This window comes from Apodemus sylvaticus, chromosome 6, assembly GCF_947179515.1.
Source record: "Apodemus sylvaticus chromosome 6, mApoSyl1.1, whole genome shotgun sequence".
NCBI lineage: Eukaryota > Metazoa > Chordata > Mammalia > Rodentia > Muridae > Apodemus > Apodemus sylvaticus.
Genome location: NC_067477.1, coordinates 19,005,325 through 19,023,100, shown reverse-complemented (window position 1 = coordinate 19,023,100; position 17,776 = coordinate 19,005,325). Strand labels below are relative to the sequence as shown.

The 17,776-nt window shown below is 46.1% G+C and overlaps 1 protein-coding gene and 1 long non-coding RNA gene across 2 annotated transcripts; both read right to left on the bottom strand.

Moving 5' to 3' along the window:
* Positions 1–2,179: 2,179 nt before the first annotated feature.
* Positions 2,180–10,083, bottom strand: Serpina6 (serpin family A member 6). Its single transcript, XM_052186700.1, has 4 exons — positions 9,424–10,083; positions 7,195–7,465; positions 4,075–4,219; positions 2,180–2,553 (listed from the first exon to the last, which is right to left on the bottom strand). Exons 1-4 carry the CDS (start codon positions 10,013–10,015, stop codon positions 2,368–2,370), a joined length of 1,194 nt encoding a protein of 397 aa, XP_052042660.1. The 5' UTR covers positions 10,016–10,083; the 3' UTR covers positions 2,180–2,367.
* A 1,810-nt stretch (positions 10,084–11,893) lies between these two features.
* Positions 11,894–16,333, bottom strand: LOC127687859 (uncharacterized). Its single transcript, XR_007978511.1, has 3 exons — positions 16,097–16,333; positions 12,678–14,129; positions 11,894–12,045 (listed from the first exon to the last, which is right to left on the bottom strand). It is a non-coding gene; the product is annotated as an uncharacterized LOC127687859 (long non-coding RNA).
* Positions 16,334–17,776: the final 1,443 nt, after the last annotated feature.

Here is a 17,776-nt window from a genome sequence, read left to right as displayed (position 1 = left end):
TTTTGTCCCAAATGCCTTCCTGTCAACTTCAGGTTGTATGGTGTGGGTAGGAATCCCACAGAATTAGAGTGTGCTTCTCAGTTCACATTGGCTGACTGGCATAACTTTAGATGAGAAATCCAGCCTCCTCTCTCTTAACCTTTGCCCTGTGTATGCAGTGCGCATTCCTGTGTGTGCGATTGTAAGAGTTTTCTGTTTCCTCTCCGGCATGTTGCTCCTTGCTGAAGGTTCTTTGTGTTTCTCCTGTGGATGGATTCACTCCATCTGTTGGACCTGCGCACTGGAGCTTTCATTAAGTTTTGACAGAAAAAAAACAAAAAAACAAAAAAACAAAAGGAGGCAACCAGCCATTTGCGGTTAGCTTTTCTCATTGTAACCAAATGTTTGACAGAAACAGCTTAAAGGGGGAAGGAAGGTTTATTTTCCTCAGAACTCAGGCATTTCAAAACCAGGATCCTTGAATCCAGCCATTGGGGAGATGTAGTGATGTGGGACCCTATGGTGGTAGAAACGTGGAGGAGGTGGCTGCTTACCTTTTGGTGGACAGGAAACAGAGAACAGAATAGAGTTCCCAGAGACTAAACCACCAATCAAAGAATACACATGGAGGGACCCATGGCCCCAGCCGAATATATAGCAGAGGATGGCCTTGTTGGGCATTAAACGGAGGAGAGGCCCTTGGTCCTGAGAAGGCTGGATGCCCCAGTATAGGGGAGTGCCAGGACCGGGAAGCGGGAGTGGGTGGATTGGTGAGCAGGGGGAGGGGGATGGGTTGGGGGGGGTTCGGAGGGGAAACCAGGAAAGGGGATGACATTTGAAATGTAAATAAAGAAAATATCTAATAAAAAAAAAAGAATAGAGGAAGTGGCCAGGGTAAGGTATAACATGTAACGACACCTCCAGTGACCTGTTCCCACCAATTCAGGCCCATCCTCCCCACATCCCAGTAATGCTAGGATATATTTTTAAGTGTTTTTTGTTTTTTTGTTTTTGTTTTTGCTTTTTTTCCTGCATCCACCCTCTCCTGGGGCTCCAACTTCAGATGATAATGCTACGTGGAAGCCTGAATCACGGGGAGTTTTGTTGTTACAGTATTGGTTTTATAATATCCTGGGAAGATACATAAGAAAAAATATCCAGGGGCTGGAGAGATGGCTCAGCGGCTAAGAGCACTGACTGTTCTTTCAAAGGTCCTGAGTTCAAATCCCAGCAACCACATGGTGGCTCACAACCATCCGTAATGAGATCTGACGCCCTCTTCTGGAGTGTCTGAAGATAGCTACAGTGTACTTACATATAATAAATAAATCTTAAAAAAAAAAAAAAGAAAAAATATCCAATCACCCAACCTAACACGACCGCCTCCTGGCATGTTAAAATGTTAAATGACATGGTAGAGAGAGTCACTTTCATATTTTTAGCTCTCCCTCATTTGTGTCTTAAACCCAGTTGACTTTGTTTATGAAGTTCAGTGCAGCAGGCCCTTTCTTCTGCAGTCTGGGTAGAGGCAGAAGAACTGCCTCAGCATGGCTGTCCCAAGCCTTGGGGGTTTGCATCAGTGTGTGTGTGTGTGTTGATTTTGTAGTAAGAACAGGAGAACCATCAAGTATTAGAATTGGTACTACACATCTTCTGCTTTCTCCTCTGCCAACTCTGTGCCGGTCACCATTCCAGGCTTCGGCTGTCATCTCTTCCACTGTGTGTCCAAAAATTGCCAGCCCCTTCCTCCCAAACTTTCTAAAGACAACCACACTATTCTGACTTCATTTTAGGAGCACTCTGTGACCTGGTTGGGCTCTGTCTCAGGCCAGTCTCCCTCTGAAGCCACACACTCCACTCTGGACCTGTGTCTGAGATCCAAGATGCCCCATGTTCTTGTTCCCATCAGGAAGAGAGGTGTCTTTATTGGCTGGACTTGCCCCTCTTGTAGTAGGACTATAGAGTCTGAACTGAGTGTCTCACTGATTCATTTGAAACCTACCAGGGAGTCACATGAGGTCACAAGGGTAGAAGCTTCATGAATAGGACTAGTGCCCTTATGAAAGAACCTAGAGTTATCTCTGCTCTTCCTTCATGAGAGGACAGTGATAAGGCACCACCTATATATAAATCAAGAGAGGGAAACCCTCTTTAGAATGCAACCCCCAGGCACTCCAAAGTTTGCAAAAACATCCTTTAATAACTCTTACTTCCTTCTCAGTGGTCCTTTCTCAATAGACTTGTCTTGAGAGTAGCAACAGGGGCCATTCATTACTAGATATCTAAAAGTAGGAAGGCCTGGTTGGGTTGGGGAGACCCTGAAGAAGACTGGAGAAAGACTTCTATGCCCCCAAAGTCAGATGGCACATGGCTTCTCGGGACATGCTCTTAGGCTGGATTTAAGATTTTGCTCATCATCAGGCTGCTCCATGTGAACTTGTCAAAGATCAGGAGGATGAAGGGCTTGTTGAACTTGACGGTGAGTGATTCAGAGGGCAGGTGTAGGGGAGTCCCAGTGGTGGCAACAGGCTGCACATTCCCTTCATCCAGTTGGAGTGTAGCTTTGTGGATGACCTGTGAGAAACACACCAAAAGGCAGGAAATAAATCAGTCAGGAGGCAGGAACTGTTCACATCTCCTCACATGAACCTCTCACTGTCTGTTCCACGGAAGATGAAATAGCCAAAATGCCCCCAACATCATGTGTTTGCTCCGTATCAAAGCAGCAGCTCTGACTCCAGACTGCACCTAACTGCCTTTTTGTTGGAATGATGGGCTGCACCCACCACACGAGATCAGAGGAAATCCTGTGCTCCAGCTTGGGCTCTTCTGACCAGACCCCAGGCTTCAAGAGACTGCATTCTGTCTACCCTGCTGTGGAAACAGCAGAGTGGAGCTTACATGATGTGCTTGTGCCTACTTGGCTTAGGGAAGAAGCCTGGATGGAAGCAGAAATGGAAAGCCCTGGCTGTTGATATGTTCCCGAATACTTGTCTGAAGACAGCCAAACAGTCAGCAGCTGGTTTAGAAAACCTGGGACAGATCCCACCCTGGCAGCTACACAATAGATGACAGTCTATGAATTCTTTGCACCCCCTGGGGAAACCTCTCTCATCAGCTTCATTTCACAGCAAGTCTGAGGGGCTCTGGATCTCTCTGGGATGGGCTCCTGCAGTCAGGCAGAGGCTGAACCATGATTGGAATGGTCCTTTGCAGTAGGTTTTAAGGATTTGAGATTTTGAGTTGACAGACCAAAGGTCAAATATTCCACTGTTTTTGTTGCTGTCAATGATTGTTTTTGCTAACTCTGTGAGCACTTTGAGCTCTTCACCCCTTCTAAGGATCCCTCAGCATTGGGACAATGTCTACCATCCCCATATAGATTTGGTTAGTGTCCTTTAGGGCTTAGGTCAATCCTTTAGCACTTCTAGTATAGTTATACTGAAAAATATCCCTTCTTTTTTCTTTTTAATTAATTAATGGTGAAAAGGAGACTTTTGTGTGGCTTAGCCTTCTCAAGGATTTTACCCATTCATATAACACATTTATTGAACCCATACATCACTAAGTAAGGCTTCCATGCACCCCAAAACCCTTGTGTTTGGAGGACAGCATCCATATCTGAGTAATGGAAACAGATCCAGATCCTAGCACAGGTACATAGTAGATATTCAATCAAAATGTTCTGAACAGAGTTATGAATTCAGAGCATCAAGCTGAAGACTGAAACATGGACTTGAGTAGAAGGCCTGAGTGATGTTAATGAGACCTTCACCCTGCCTTCTAGTTCTTTTTGCCAGAGGCTGCTCTCACTTCTGCCAAAACAACTTTGTTTTCCAGTGTCCATCCTTTGTGAGGCTTCTTGGGATGGGTAGCTGCCCATCCCATGGTAGCCAAGATGGCTATGACTCTCCCTAGTCATCAGCTTTCTGTATGGTTGTTTTCTTGCTGAGCCTCTGTTTACTGAGCTGTGTTTGAAGGGGCTTGGACCTGGGGTTTACTGCTTGGGACCTATGGGATCTTTAACAAATGGGATGTGTTGCTTACTATTAAGATTCTTAGTTAGATTTTGGAGAAGGTTCCCAAGACACTTACCGTTAATGTCAAGGGAACATCTTCGGTGGTGCCTGAGAAATCTGATTGGTCGGTGAACAAGTCCTTAATGCCTATATCTGCCATTACATCTTTAAGGTCATAGGTATCAGACATGGAGAATTTGGGGATGTACAGGTTCACCTGCCTGTTCAGGGTGAAGCAAAAGAAGTTAGAGGGTTCAAGGCTAGGTCTGGTAGTAGACAGCAGCACACCCCTTTCCAGACAGATGTTTGCTTCTGTATGTGATCCCACCAGCATTTGTACCACCAGTCTGAGTCACTCACTAGGGACACAGGGAAAGGTATCCCCTGGATAATTCCTTTCAAGAGAATATTATTTGCTGAATTTACTCAGATTTACAGGGAGAGATATCAGAAAATCAGAACAGAATGGTGTGGAGAATACACAGTTTGGTAATGAAAGGAACTTATTCTGGGTAACTGTCTTGAGGATAGGATGGGTTTAGATAAAGTGATCATATTTTTGTTAAAGAGATTAACATTGTTAATGAGAAACCAGGAACTCTGCACTGGGATAATAGAAAAGAGTGAGTGCAAGTTCCCACTCAGTCATCAAGAGCTCTAAATTATCATTTGAAAAGATAGCACCTGAAATAATAGAGCTTTTAAGATACCCGTAAGAAAATTTCTGCCTAGGAAAGTATCTTTTAAGTATCGGACACAAAGGCACACATCTGTGGTTAAAGGGGTGGCATCTCAACCAGTCAGCAGAACTTGGCATCATCCACATTGTAGAATTTGGTAGGCATGAAAGATGGAAAATTGAAGGGTCATAGAGGCTGGCACCAAGTTTCCAGAAAGTCTCTGAGGCCAAACAATGCATAATATAGATTTCCTATGCAGAACTCCTGAGCAGGCTACATGAAGGTTCAATGGAGACCCCAAAATGTTGAAAATGCCAGGACCTTGGGGATAGCTGCCAAAGAAAACTTTAGGCATAGAGTAGTGTCATCCCAGGAGAGAGACTACATCATATACAGGTAGAAAAAGTAAAAAAATTGGAGCCTAAGTCGTGACACCAAGAGGCCCAGATGCCAGACAAGAAATTGCAGGATATTGTTTTTGTCTTTCTGAATTTCAGTCTTGCTTTGTTCTATTTCTTCCCTCCAAATCTATAATTTTTAATTGGAAATTTTGCTATATAATGTTGTATATTAGAAGTTTATAAACTGGCTTCTTTATTTTACAAGGACTTACAGTCAAGATAATTGCCTCCCAAGATATATTTGACTTTTGAACAGAATCAATATTGTTAAGCCTATTGAACTTTTAAAGAAGTATTAAATTCATTTTGCATTATGAGATGGTTATGCACCTATGGGGTCCAGTAATGGGATTTAATAGTTTAAAAGTGATGGGTTTTGAGTATTAAGTTGTCAAGGGATGGACTTGTGATGATTATTCTTCATTGTTGATTGGATTTTAGAATCACCTAGGAGATACACTTTTGGGTGTATCTGTGATGGTGTTTCTAGAGAGGTTTAACTGCACATGGAGGACCCATACTAAATGAGAGTTGGGTGTCTTGACTGAACAAGTGACAAAGATGGCCACAGAAACAACAGTCAAGTTGTTACGGACTGAAGCCTCTGAAACAGTAGACAGAAACATATCTTTTCCATCTTTTAAAATGCTTCTCTCTAGTATTCATGGTAGCAATGAATAAAGAACCAACACACACACACACACACACACACACACACACACACACACGGTACCAGGAGTGGGGTGATTTCTGTAAATACTGACTATGGTTTAGAAGTCTTGAGAAATGGCTTAAGGAATTTGGAAATTCTTGGAGATACAGGCTAGAAAAACTCTAGAAGTAGAAGCCTGTAGAAAGGAGCCTAACATGTGATTAGAGTGGGATCTCAGAAGAGTAGCATGGACCATATCTATGTAGGACCCATATGGCCCTATATAGAGAGTAAAGACTGCTCTTGTTTGAGTTTCAAGTGGGAACAAGAGCTGAGTGGGAAACAGGACAAAAGGACATTCATGTTACATTCTGACAATCAACTTATATGCTTTTTGTCCATGCCTTGAGACTAGCATGGATTTAAAGATGATGAACAAATTCACATAGAATGGGACATTTGAAGGCAGCTCCGTAGTCAGGCCATGGCATGGGCTCTGCTGGCTGCTTTTGACCAGATTTACTGTGAGATTGAGAACAAAAGAGCAGAGTGGAAAGATCTAAAAAAAAATATATACAATCTTTTTAACAGAAAAAGCATGTTAAAAGTTGTGAACAGGGATGGGAGGGTATAGTTGTTAAAGACATTTTTATGATTGCAAAGAAATGAACCTGGACTTTGTGTTACAATCTTGTGATCTTAGACCAGACTTGGGATCCAGACCCCAGAGCAGGAGTTTGATGTATCAAAGCCTGCTTGAGGTACAGAATGAGTTCATAGACAGTCTGGTTAAACACTGCCTTTAAAAAGTGTTATTGAAGATATAGTTCAGTAGTAAGTCTACAAAAAAGAGAGCCTTGGTTTAATTCTGAGTACTGAATCTTAAAAATGAAATAGGGGCCATGCCTTGAGGTTAGATTCTACATACCACAGGGTCCAGATTTATAAGTATAAACACATTTTCTTAAGAAAGTAATGCAGCTGGAGCATTGTGATCACACTGGGCACCTAGTCAGTTGCTTCTCCATGATTTTTTTCACTATAGTCAGTTGCCTAGGATACAAAATGCCAATTGCACTGTACTTTGCAGAGGCCCCAAAGATCTACAGTGAAGCTTGCTTTATAATAAGCCAGCAAAGAAAATAAAAAAGTGGGGAGGCTAGTGTTTGGTGAGATCCCATTAAGGAATCAATATAAGAATATAATATACAAGGTGGATATGGTTATAAAATTCACAAGAAAGTGGAACTGGACTTGTGGTATGCCCCAAATTACCTCTGGATAAGAGGGATCATCAGTATAACTTGCAGGTTAGAGACCCTTACAGCCTATGGGGAAAGTATAACCTGTGTGTCTGTGTGTGGGGGAGGGCACGGTGTATATTGGAGAGAAGAAAGTCTACCTGCCTCATTTTCTAGAGACATACACCTTACAGAAACATACATGCTGGCTGCAGGGCTTACCTTGGGGTCACGAGCTTGCCCCACCTATCAATTGTATCCCGATTAAGTGCAGCGATTACGGTGTCCATCTGGCCCTGGTCTGGAAGAATGAAGAAGGCAGTTCCATTTCCCACATAGTTCATCTGTACCAACTGGCAGGGGATCTCCGAATCATTGAAGTAATCAATGCTGCCCGACTGGACCATCATGGGCGCCTTCACTGTGCTCGTCTCATTCACGTAGAAGTCCTCCTCTCTAGTATTTTCTGGACTGAAGGGAAGTTTCCATGTGCCTGGAAAGATGTGAGGGAGAAGAGATGGGGCAGGTATTGATCATTAGGTTTGTAGACCGGGAAATTAAAAATAATTCTTGGACACTCTCTTCTGGGGCAGCAGATTATCAACTCTTCCTGCAGAAACCAGCTATGCAGCCACCTGCAGTGTTCCCGGAAGAGCCCCAGATTTCCAGAGATGTGATGATTCCCCCAGGGGCTGAATGCCTTTTCTACAAGCAACTGAGTGGAGCATCAGCAGGAGGCTGGGCTGCTCTTTTCCCTGCCTCTCTGATTGCTGAGGATTAGCTGTGCTTGAGACTGGCTACCAAACCCAGGAGGTTGCAGATGAGGGGCAGGGAAGAGAAAAAACTCCAGGCCTTGAGCCTTGGGTTTAGGGTAGGTCCCACTTAAGCTAGATGCCTGCCTGGGCCCCTGGGTCAGAAGTTGGCCTCAGCACTGAGAATTCTGGTGGTCCTGGAACTCAAGCTGTGAACTCAGGGGTCTCTGGTAGGAAGAGGGAAGAGCTGGGTTTTGGGAAAATGAAAGCACCTTGACAATGTGGTGCTCAATTTCTGGTTCATACTTCAGCCACTTGGAAAGAGGGCAGACAATGAAGCTTCCTGTGTATAGAGCCAGGACACAGTATGCCTTCAGGCTCACAGTCCTCTCTGACCTTCAGCTGGTGGCGTCACCATCCAGTCTGTTCGCTTGCTGTAGTACTGGTCAGTTCTGACAGAATGGAACTCCTTAGAAGGAGTCCAAGCTTGTGTGATTGCAGCACCTCCCCCTCAGCTCTTCTGTCAGGAGCCAGCTCCTAGCAGTGTGACCTGTTCAGTTTTCGTGACTTCCATAGTTGTCAGATAAGAAATGCATACAGCCATTCATCTGCCATTATTTGTCACAGCACTATACTGGGAGGTCACATGGGCTTTGGTAGAGGCAGGGTGCTCAAGGGCAGGAGAGGAATTTGATATAGTCAGCTATGTGTGCGAGAGAGGGGGGAGGGGTAAGGGAGGGAGAGAGGAAGAGAGAGGAGAGAGAGAGAGAGAGAGAGAGAGAGAGAGAGAGAGACAGAGAGAGAGACAGAGAGAGAGAGAGAGAGAGAGAATGTGTTTTTTATCAGTGGGGTGTGTGTGTGTATGTGTGTGTGTGTGTGTGTGTGTGTGTGTCTGCCTGTGTGTGTGCTGTGTTTGTTTTTTGGTGAGTGTGCACATGTGTCTTTGTGGGTATGTCTGTGCATTTGTGCGTGTGCTCGTGCACTGTGTATTAAGATCTTAGAGGAAGAAAAGAGCTGAGACACCACTTTAGAGAAGACAGAGTAGAAGATTCTAGATGAAGACTTTCAACCTTGATACTCTGCGTATCTAGGGATGATGGCACCATGGGGAGGGTGTTTGTGTATTTGTCAGTGTTCTCTGCATATGTATACTTTGTGTATTTGTGTGTATGTGCATTTGTGTTTGTGTATATTGCAATTAGCATTGTGAGCAGAGTATTTGGCAGCCTTCCTGGCCTCTGTTTATTGGACACCAATAGTTCATCCTATCTCACCCCTAGTTGTGACATAAAAACCTGCTCCCCAAGGTTGCCTAATGTCCCTAGGAAAGTGGAAACATTACCTTCACTTGAGAATTACAGATTTGATTCTCTGGGATGAGGTGCGTCCAAAGTGACATTAGATTGGTGGAGGGGCACACACTACTAATGCCTTCTGGGCTTTCCTGTAGAGGTTTGGTTCCAGGAGGTCAGTCATGAGTTCTGGAATCTATAATTTTTAACAATTCATTTAAGAAGTGTTCAGGAACAGCACTGCAGATATCCTAGTTCCGACCTGGTAGAGACTGGCATTTGTTAGGGGTCTGGACCTTGTCAGAGATGGCTCAGAGCTCTATGCCATTTCAAGTGGAATGGCTTTAGGGGCTCTAGAGAGATCTGTTGTGGAATGGAAGTTAGGATGAGGGGGGGGGGAGCAATACCTTTGAGGAAGATGTAGTTGACCAGGATGAGGGTGGCCGGACTATCCAGGTCTGAGACCACATGCTCAATTTTCCCCTGTGTCTTATTCTTTACATGCTTGTTAATCTTCTGGCTGGCTTTGGTCCAGTCCTTGAAAGGGATGGTCAAGGCCTCCGACTCATAATAGTGTTTGCTGTGTGCTAAGAACGAGTCCTTCAGCTTCAGGTTCTGGGGGAGGAACATGGCATTGCCCATGTTCATCTCTAAGCCAGTGTCAGACTGCTTGAGAAGGTTATTGAGATCCTGGAAACTCTGGTGGATCTCAGCTTCAGGCATGTCTGTGAGGTTGAAGCCCATGTTCTGGAGAGACTGGGTAGAGCTCCCGGTACCTAGGGACATCATGGCCAGGGCCGTGGAGATGCTTACTGGGGAGATTAAGGTGTTCTTGTCAGAATTCTGGGCCACCCGGCGTTGGTATGAGTTGAAGGCAAAGTCAACATTGATAGGAGCCAGGCCTCGGTGAGGGCTTGAACCCTCATTGGTGCTTGCCTGAGCAGTCCAGAGGCTATTGGTGCAGAGCCAGAGGAGACAGGTATACAGAGCGAGCGACATTGTTCCGGTTGACCAGGTCCTGCCAAATCAACAGGGCTTGTTAGGCGCTGTGGCAGTCACACATGGCACTGTGCAGAAAGGCCATTTTGTCCCCATCCTTCCTTCACATTGGCAATCATACCAGCGTTCTGAACTTCAGGATCCTCATTTGGGAAGTGTTCTACCCTGTGGTTGCTAAGTGCCTAACACACTCCCAAGTGTGCCTAACACACTCCCAAGCATTTTGCCCATGCCCTCATGCAAGTTTGTTTGTTTGTTTGTTTTTAAAGAAACCTTCAAAATAGACTTTATTAACTTGTCTGCAGGCAGCCAGAAACTCAGATAGGTTAAAGTGCCTATACAAGTCATATATATTCAACATGCAAGCAAAACAAGCAAACAAACAAAAATGGTCAGTCAAGGATCTATATCTGACTAAGCTTTCCTTTAAAACCTAAACTGCTAAACTGCTCAGTTTGCACATTACTAAACTCTGCAAAATGGGTTTCCTTTGAAGTCCAGATCAGAATGAAAAGTCACTGGACATCAGCCGGAAGCTGAGGGAGGGTTAAAGTTAGCCCCTGAAGGTCAGTGTACAGACAATGGGCAAGCTGGGGCTGTTGGGATTTTTACCGTGCAAACCCACCTTTTACATTCTACATGATTTTTAAAAGCCTTGGTGTTGACTCTGTCAAAGCCTTGGTGTTCGCCACTGTCTACAGCCAAAAAGAAGCTTCCCTGATAAGGTAGGCTTGAGAGTCACACTGATCTATGACTAAAACTAGGCTCTCCACTGATGACTTCTGGGAGAGAGAGTCAGTTCTCTTTAGTGATGCCACTCCTGAGAGACTAGCCGTGCTTCAATAGATGGCCCTACTCCTGTGCACATATTGGCTACACGAAGCAGCCTCAGGATCTTTTTTTTTTTTTTTAAACGAGCACATGAAGTTGGGAAGGTTGTAGGACATAGAAGAGTCGGACCTGGGGGAGAGGCAATCGTGAGCAGATTTGGTCAGAACGCACATCCCTATATGGAATTTTCAGATAACAACAAAATGAGCCAGGGATCAAAATTAGACACCAGTGTTTTGGGAGTTACCCAATCCAGAAAGATGGCATCTGTGACTGAAGTGAGAGGGGTAGGACCCTGCTGTGCAGGAGTTCCCCAGTGCCCCTCTGAGGCACACCCTCATTGATGCGGGCTAGAGGTCCTGTGACCCAGTCCTTCTCAAGTGAGACTGACCACCATCTGGCTGCAGCGTGGTGGAGTGTCACAGGTCTCCCTCCCCTACCCCTCCACACCACATTTTTACTCTGTTGCAAGCCAGGTCAGAGGTTAGGGCAGAACAGGGCAGAACAGGGCAGAACAGGGCAGAACAGGGCAGGGCAGGGCAGGGCAGGTCACTACAGGCCCTCATTGTTTGCTGAACTCTGTCCTGGCCTGAAACCTAGAGATAAAGATGGCCATCCTCTGCCTCTACCCCACCGTGGCTCCACTCTAGGCTCATCTCTCCCTTTCTCCCCTGGCTCATTCCTTCTTGGCCTTTGAGACTCAGGTGCTTGGTCACTGCCTCCAGGAAGCCTTTCTTCTCTTCTCTCTGCCCCTGTCCTTGTTGATTTCATCTTGGTTTCAGCACTGGGCCACACCTATCTGTGCATCCCCTTTGGGGAAGGACCCCAGTCGACAGTAGGCTGGCCCTTCTTTCCCTTCCTGCTGTTTCTGGGTGCAACTGTGTTTCTCACTCTCCCTGTGTCAAACCTGCAGGCTGGAGAGTAAATCCCCCTGCCCAGAAGACTGGTGTGAATGCCTGGTGTGAATGCCTGGTGTGAATGCCTGGTGTGAATGCCTGGTGCGGCCGCCATCAGTGCATGATTTACGCAGACTCACTTCATGAATCATCCTGCACCTCATCGTAGAGATGGGACACCAGAACTGGGGGGAAGCAGGGCTTCCCTGTAGGATAGGGGGTGCATCCTCAGAGTCACACACACACATCTTGCTTTCTCTACTGAAAACCACATGGCCAACAAGGTGGCTCTTTAAAGCCAGCCTACAAAAAAAAAAAAAAAAAAAAAAAAAAGGCTAAGGGTCATGTGTTTCTTTCTAGTAATACCTCCCATGCCACTCCTCTCTGAAGCGCCTTGGTTGAGGCGGGGATTTAGGCATCATAGCCCTTGGTATGATGCAGAGAGAAGCAGGTCCTTCTGCTTCCAGATTTAGATACAGAGTCCAGCTGTTTCACCCCCACTAGCGGTTACCAAGTTACTATGGCAGGGCGTGTAGGCACTCTTTAGAGGGTGCCTGCGGCTATGCCATCTGTGCACTAAAACCCCACCCAATAATGCTACCTGGCACTAACCCATCTCAGCTCTTAGATTCCCTCTTGTTCCTGGATGCTAAGGCTGCTCCATCAGGCAATAAAACATAGCCCTGGCTCTCAGTGACAGCCTCCTGCAAGGGAGAAGCCCGGGGGAAATCAAACCCCAGTGGCTGGAAACCATAGACTGCCAGATCGGAGAAGTCCCCACATGGGTGCCTCATGCCACAGCTAGCTGCCCTCATACTCATCTGTTAAAAATCTCAAGCAAACTGGCACGCTGTGTTCTGGAGTGCAGAAGATGCAGAGTAGAGGTAGGGTCCCTGGCAGGAGCAAGAGACAGAATGCTCTCAGGGGCGACTCACGTCTGCTGTGGGCGCTGGCTGCTCCTTCTCGCTCTGCTCTGCTGCCTGGGATCCTAGCACAAGTACAGTAAGGCTTTGGGGAGACTCCCCACTAAATCTTGTTTGCTGGTGTCCTGCTGGTTAATGGTTAGAGGAGGGGGGCAGTGGCCTTCATCATTTGGTGGTCCCCGCCCCCTAAGCATCACCCAATGAGAAGCTTTATAGAAAGTGAGGGTAAACACAACAATTCTGCAAATTAACTCAGCACTGCATTTTGCCCCCTGAAGTTTTATTTTTAATATCAAAGAGTGGCTGGCGTTGCGTCAGGGTTCGTGATTGCCCTGTGGATCTGGCAGGGGACTCACTGGTGTCACTGATAAGTGCCATGGCATGGACTCTGTGTGGAGCCAGGTGCCTGGCACCAGGAGGAGAAGAACCAGGCAAGGGTGGGAGATACAGAAATACATGAATGAATGAATGAATGAATGAATGAATGTGTGACCATCCAAGGACTTTCCCTGGGTTATCCAGGCCTCCCAGTGATTCATTGAACAGACTGCTACTATCTTCCTTCTTTATGGGGTTGACTTAACCTAGTTTTGGTTTTAGTTTGATTTTTCTGTAGTTACTGGGGTGGAACCCGAGACCTTACGCATGCTGGTCTACGGCTCTGCCACTGAGCTATGTACCTTAGCAACAGCCCTTCTTTAAATGAGGACACGGAGAAGGGCTGGAGATGAAGTGAGCTGCCTGGCACCCGTCTGTCTCCACACCCAAGTCCAGCCCTCTTCCTCCCACCCACGTGCGTTTCCCCCAGAGCACTTTTGGTGCAGGAGGCACACATCAGAGAAATAGTATTTGTGTTTGTTTGTTTTTCTTTATAAATAGGACTTCCAGTGAGTGGAAAGGGCTGCGGGGTCTCCGGTCAGCCACTCAGGCTTTCTTTTCCTTCTCCTCTCATCCCACAGTAACTTCATTCTGTTACAGTGGGGAGAAAGAGTCTTCCAGAGCCTCAGCTGATGCAATCTCTTGGATCTCACAGGCTAACAGCAAAGGGAAAATTTATATGTTTGTATGTATGTATGTATGTATGCATGTATTTATGTTTGTATGTATATATGTTTGTATGCATATATGTTTGTATGTATGTATGTTTGCTTGTATGTATGTATTTTGCTTGTATGTATGTATGTTTATATGTATGTATGTATATATGTATGGCCTCAGAGTTTCTTTCAGTCCCTCAGAGGACTGTGGATAGCACTATTTGTCTGTCCCTGAACCGAGCACAGTGTCCAGGGGAATGGGCCTCTGTGAATATGCACCATGAGCCCTGAGCCTCAAGTGCAGAGAGAGGCCTGTGCTCTAATTCCTGAACCTGGAGCCCCGAGCCCCAAACACAGAACTGAGCCCAGAGCCCTGTGCTTGACTCACAGTAACATCACTTCCAACCAAGGATGAAGGACGCTGCTCCTATGGGAAAGAAGAAAGGTTAGAGGTCATGCCTGGAAGTCTGGGCAGTCCAGCTTTGTTAATAATTGTTGCCCCTTTCAAGCTTTCTATTTCATAAGCCAATTTTGGACTTTATAGCCAAGGATTTATCTCATCTGTACTTGCAGATTAAATATTACTCATAGTTAGCTGAATGTAGTGGTGTGCTCCTTTAATCCTGGCACGAGGGAGGCAGAGTCAGGTGTGTGATATCATGGTGTACACTCCAGCAGGCCTGAGCTGCCCTGCTTCCATAGGCTGGTGTGTGCTGCCCATCCCAGGAGCTCTCTTGGGGGGATTTGTTCCCACTGCATGCAGTCCAGCTCCCTGGCCTTCTGTAAAACTGTGTGCAGATGGCTTAGTGAACCTGTAACATGTGTACTCTCCATATCCATAAAGCCAGTGCCATGTGGATGACGTGAGAGTCAGCCAGGTGGAGAGAATCATGAAAGACTCGGGAAGTCAACAGAGAACACACAGTGCTCAGGAAACTCCTGAAAGTTACAAGATTCACAAAGACTTCCCTCAAGGTTATATAACTGGTAACAGTTACTAGGGAGAGGAGACTCTTTCACAGGCTGAGCACCCTGAAAGCCATTCCAGGTGCTCCAAGGAGTCTTTTTTGTGACCCACCATGCATGCTAGGGTAGAAGCTTTGTTGATGTGGGTGAACTGAGTCACCCGTGCTCCTGTGAGTAGGCCCAGTAACCTTACTAGTTCACTAAGTGAGGCTTCCTTGGAATCTTTTCTTGGGTCTGTCACAGTGGGACTTTTCCTGACAACAACAGTGCTCTTTGGAATCTCATGTTCAGAAAAACTGGGCACAGGCCTTGCCTGGCATGGGCAAGATCATGCCAAGCCAAAGACTACAGTGATCAGTTTTCAGAGAAGGCATTTGGCTGGCCTTCCCCCACCGGGCTATTTATTCAAGGAGTCATGAGCTTTGTTGGCAAACGCAGTGCCAATGGTCAGTGTGTGGGCGACATAGGGAGGCTGGGGGTCTGCTCTCCAGGGGGCTTCCAATGCTTCTCTTAAATCTTGAATTGAGAATGTTGAACCTGGGCTGGGGTGTCCCTGACACTAGGACCTGTCTTTTGGGCCACTAGACCCACCTACGTCCTTTCCTGTTGGTCATAGCCACTGGGGCCACCTGTCCTTACTCCTGGGGCAGATGTTGAACCAGGTGCTCCTCAAGCCCCCATCAGCCCTCATGACTGTGGCCAGGCCATTTATTTTGCTTTAGTTTCCACAGCTTTCCTAACGAGGGGTCTGAGTCTATTTAGTCACCTGTGTTGTCTCCCTTCCCCCTCATTCGTGGAGTGCAGCTACACTCTTCTTCATCCAGCAGCTGGCTGAGCTGGGTACTGTGCCTGGCACCTCTCACCAGCTCCCAGCTCTGCTGTTGGATGTGTGTTGACTGACTGGCTTATCTTTTCAAGAACCTTATGGAGTAGATGTATTTTCATCCAGGGAAACGTAACAAGAATAAGACCTTGGATTCATATCCAGATCTCCCCCTTCAGTGGTCTCTAGGAACACAGCAGTCCCCAGAATCGCTCTGGAATGTCATGAAGGTTAGCACAGGGAATGCATTAAAAGAGCATGGGATAGTGTTGACGTACTGTAACTTTACTTACTACAGATGCCAGTGAATGTTGGTATCTCCATTGGGCATTTGGGAAACTGGCAGAGATGTCAGACAAATTTCCTAAGAAACTTACGCCAGGCAAAATGGACTATCAATTTGAAACCATGTACCACAGCCAGAGCCCAGGCTCCTCCCAGTAACCTCTACCGTCCTCTCCTTGTTCAGCTCTCTCTTGCTATGCCTCACACTGGGGCAAAGGTCATGGCAGTCCAGATTTGAGCCAGTGGAACTTTATGGACCACATCCGGTGTCGGAGTCTGAAGGAGGATGCTGAGCTGGGGTAGAGTGGTTATGTGATTACCTGCCATTTGTTCAGAAGTGTTCCATGGACGCACAAGTTAGCAGTGGCCCAAGAAAGTTCCAGAAACATGAGGTCAAGGAGACAGATTGTGCTGGGGCCGTCATCTCTCTTGAGGGAAACTGAGTTCTGCCTGGAGCTCTCTTATGGTTGAGATCAATGACTTTGATTAAGTTGTCTGAATTCTCTGAGGCTCAATTTGTTTGTTTTCCATTTCTGTAATGAAATACTAGCATCTGGGAAACTTTAAAAAGAAAAAAAAAGTTAATTCACTCCACAGTTGGGGAGGCTCCAGGGCAGAGCTCCTTGGCCTTCCTCATGCCGCCGCCCTCACGCTGTGGTGACCTCAAGCATAAAATTATCTCCTTACTACTTCATAACTGTTTTTCTACTGCTATGAATCATATTGTAAAGAGTTTTGAGGATAGAACATGTGACCCACAGATTCAGAATGGCTTCTCCAGGGAGGGCATTTCAAGGTCATCGTCTTGGCCCTTGTGAGAACCACAGTGTGGATGATAGCACAGTGGTCAGAGAACTCACGGGTGTGAGAGATCACAAGGCAAGACAAGCAGCCAGAAAGCAACTGGGAAACCAAATTAGGCCCAACAAGACCTACACTAACCCCTTCTTGGAAAACAACCTCAATTAACTGAGAATTTCCCATCAGGCCTTATCTGTTAGAAGTCATATCTCCTCAATACCAAGAATCCCAAACTGTACACAACAAGGCACATCCAAATCATAACTTTTAGCTTTTTAAAACTTTGTGTGTATGTAGTGTTGTATTGTGATATCAGTGTGGGTTATGCATGTGTGCACACACATATGCTGGACCAGACATGGAGATAAGACGTTGACATTAAAATACCTTCCTTAATTAATTCTCTGTTTTTGCTGTGATTAAACTGAAATTGTGATATCCAGGCATGGTGGCACGTGTCTTTGAATCACAGTCCTCAAGACACAGAGGCAGGCAGGTCTCTGTAAGGCCAAGGCCAGGTAGGGTTACACAGTGAGACAGAATCTCTCCTTCATTCCTCCCTTCCTTCACATGGGTGGGGGGGGGGAGGGAAGGAGGAAAAGAGGGGTAGAGAGAAAGAGAGAGAGAGAGAGAATAGAGAGTCAGAAACTCAGAGACACACAGACAGACAGCAAGAGAGAGAGTCAGAAGCTCAGAGACACAGACAGAGCAAGAGAGAGTCAGAAACTCAGAGACACACAGAGCAAGAGAGAGTCAGAAACTCAGAGACAGACAGACAGACAGACACACACACACACACACACACAGAGAGAGAGAGAGAGAGAGAGAGAGAGAGAGACCGAGACCTTGGGAGATGCATAATGAGTCAATTTCTAGTAAAGAAAGACAAATAGGCTCATACAATCAATGTCTGGAAGGCACTTTAGCAATCAAAAGAAAAACTGGGTAAGCTGTTCCACCTTGGTCACCATCTTGGGTCCTGTGCAGTACATCCTGGAGGATTATTGTGGTAGGGGTTTTTGGATCTCTTTGAACAGAGAAGAAGTAGAGCCATGGTGATTAGTGATGTCTGCTATGGGCAGGAGGGCAGAAGGACTGGCATATAGACCAATGCTTGCCATTCACAGAGGCCAGAGCTCTTGTCACAGAGATGAGGAAGTATAGGTTGGAAGAACTCGAACCTTTCCAAGGCTACCCCA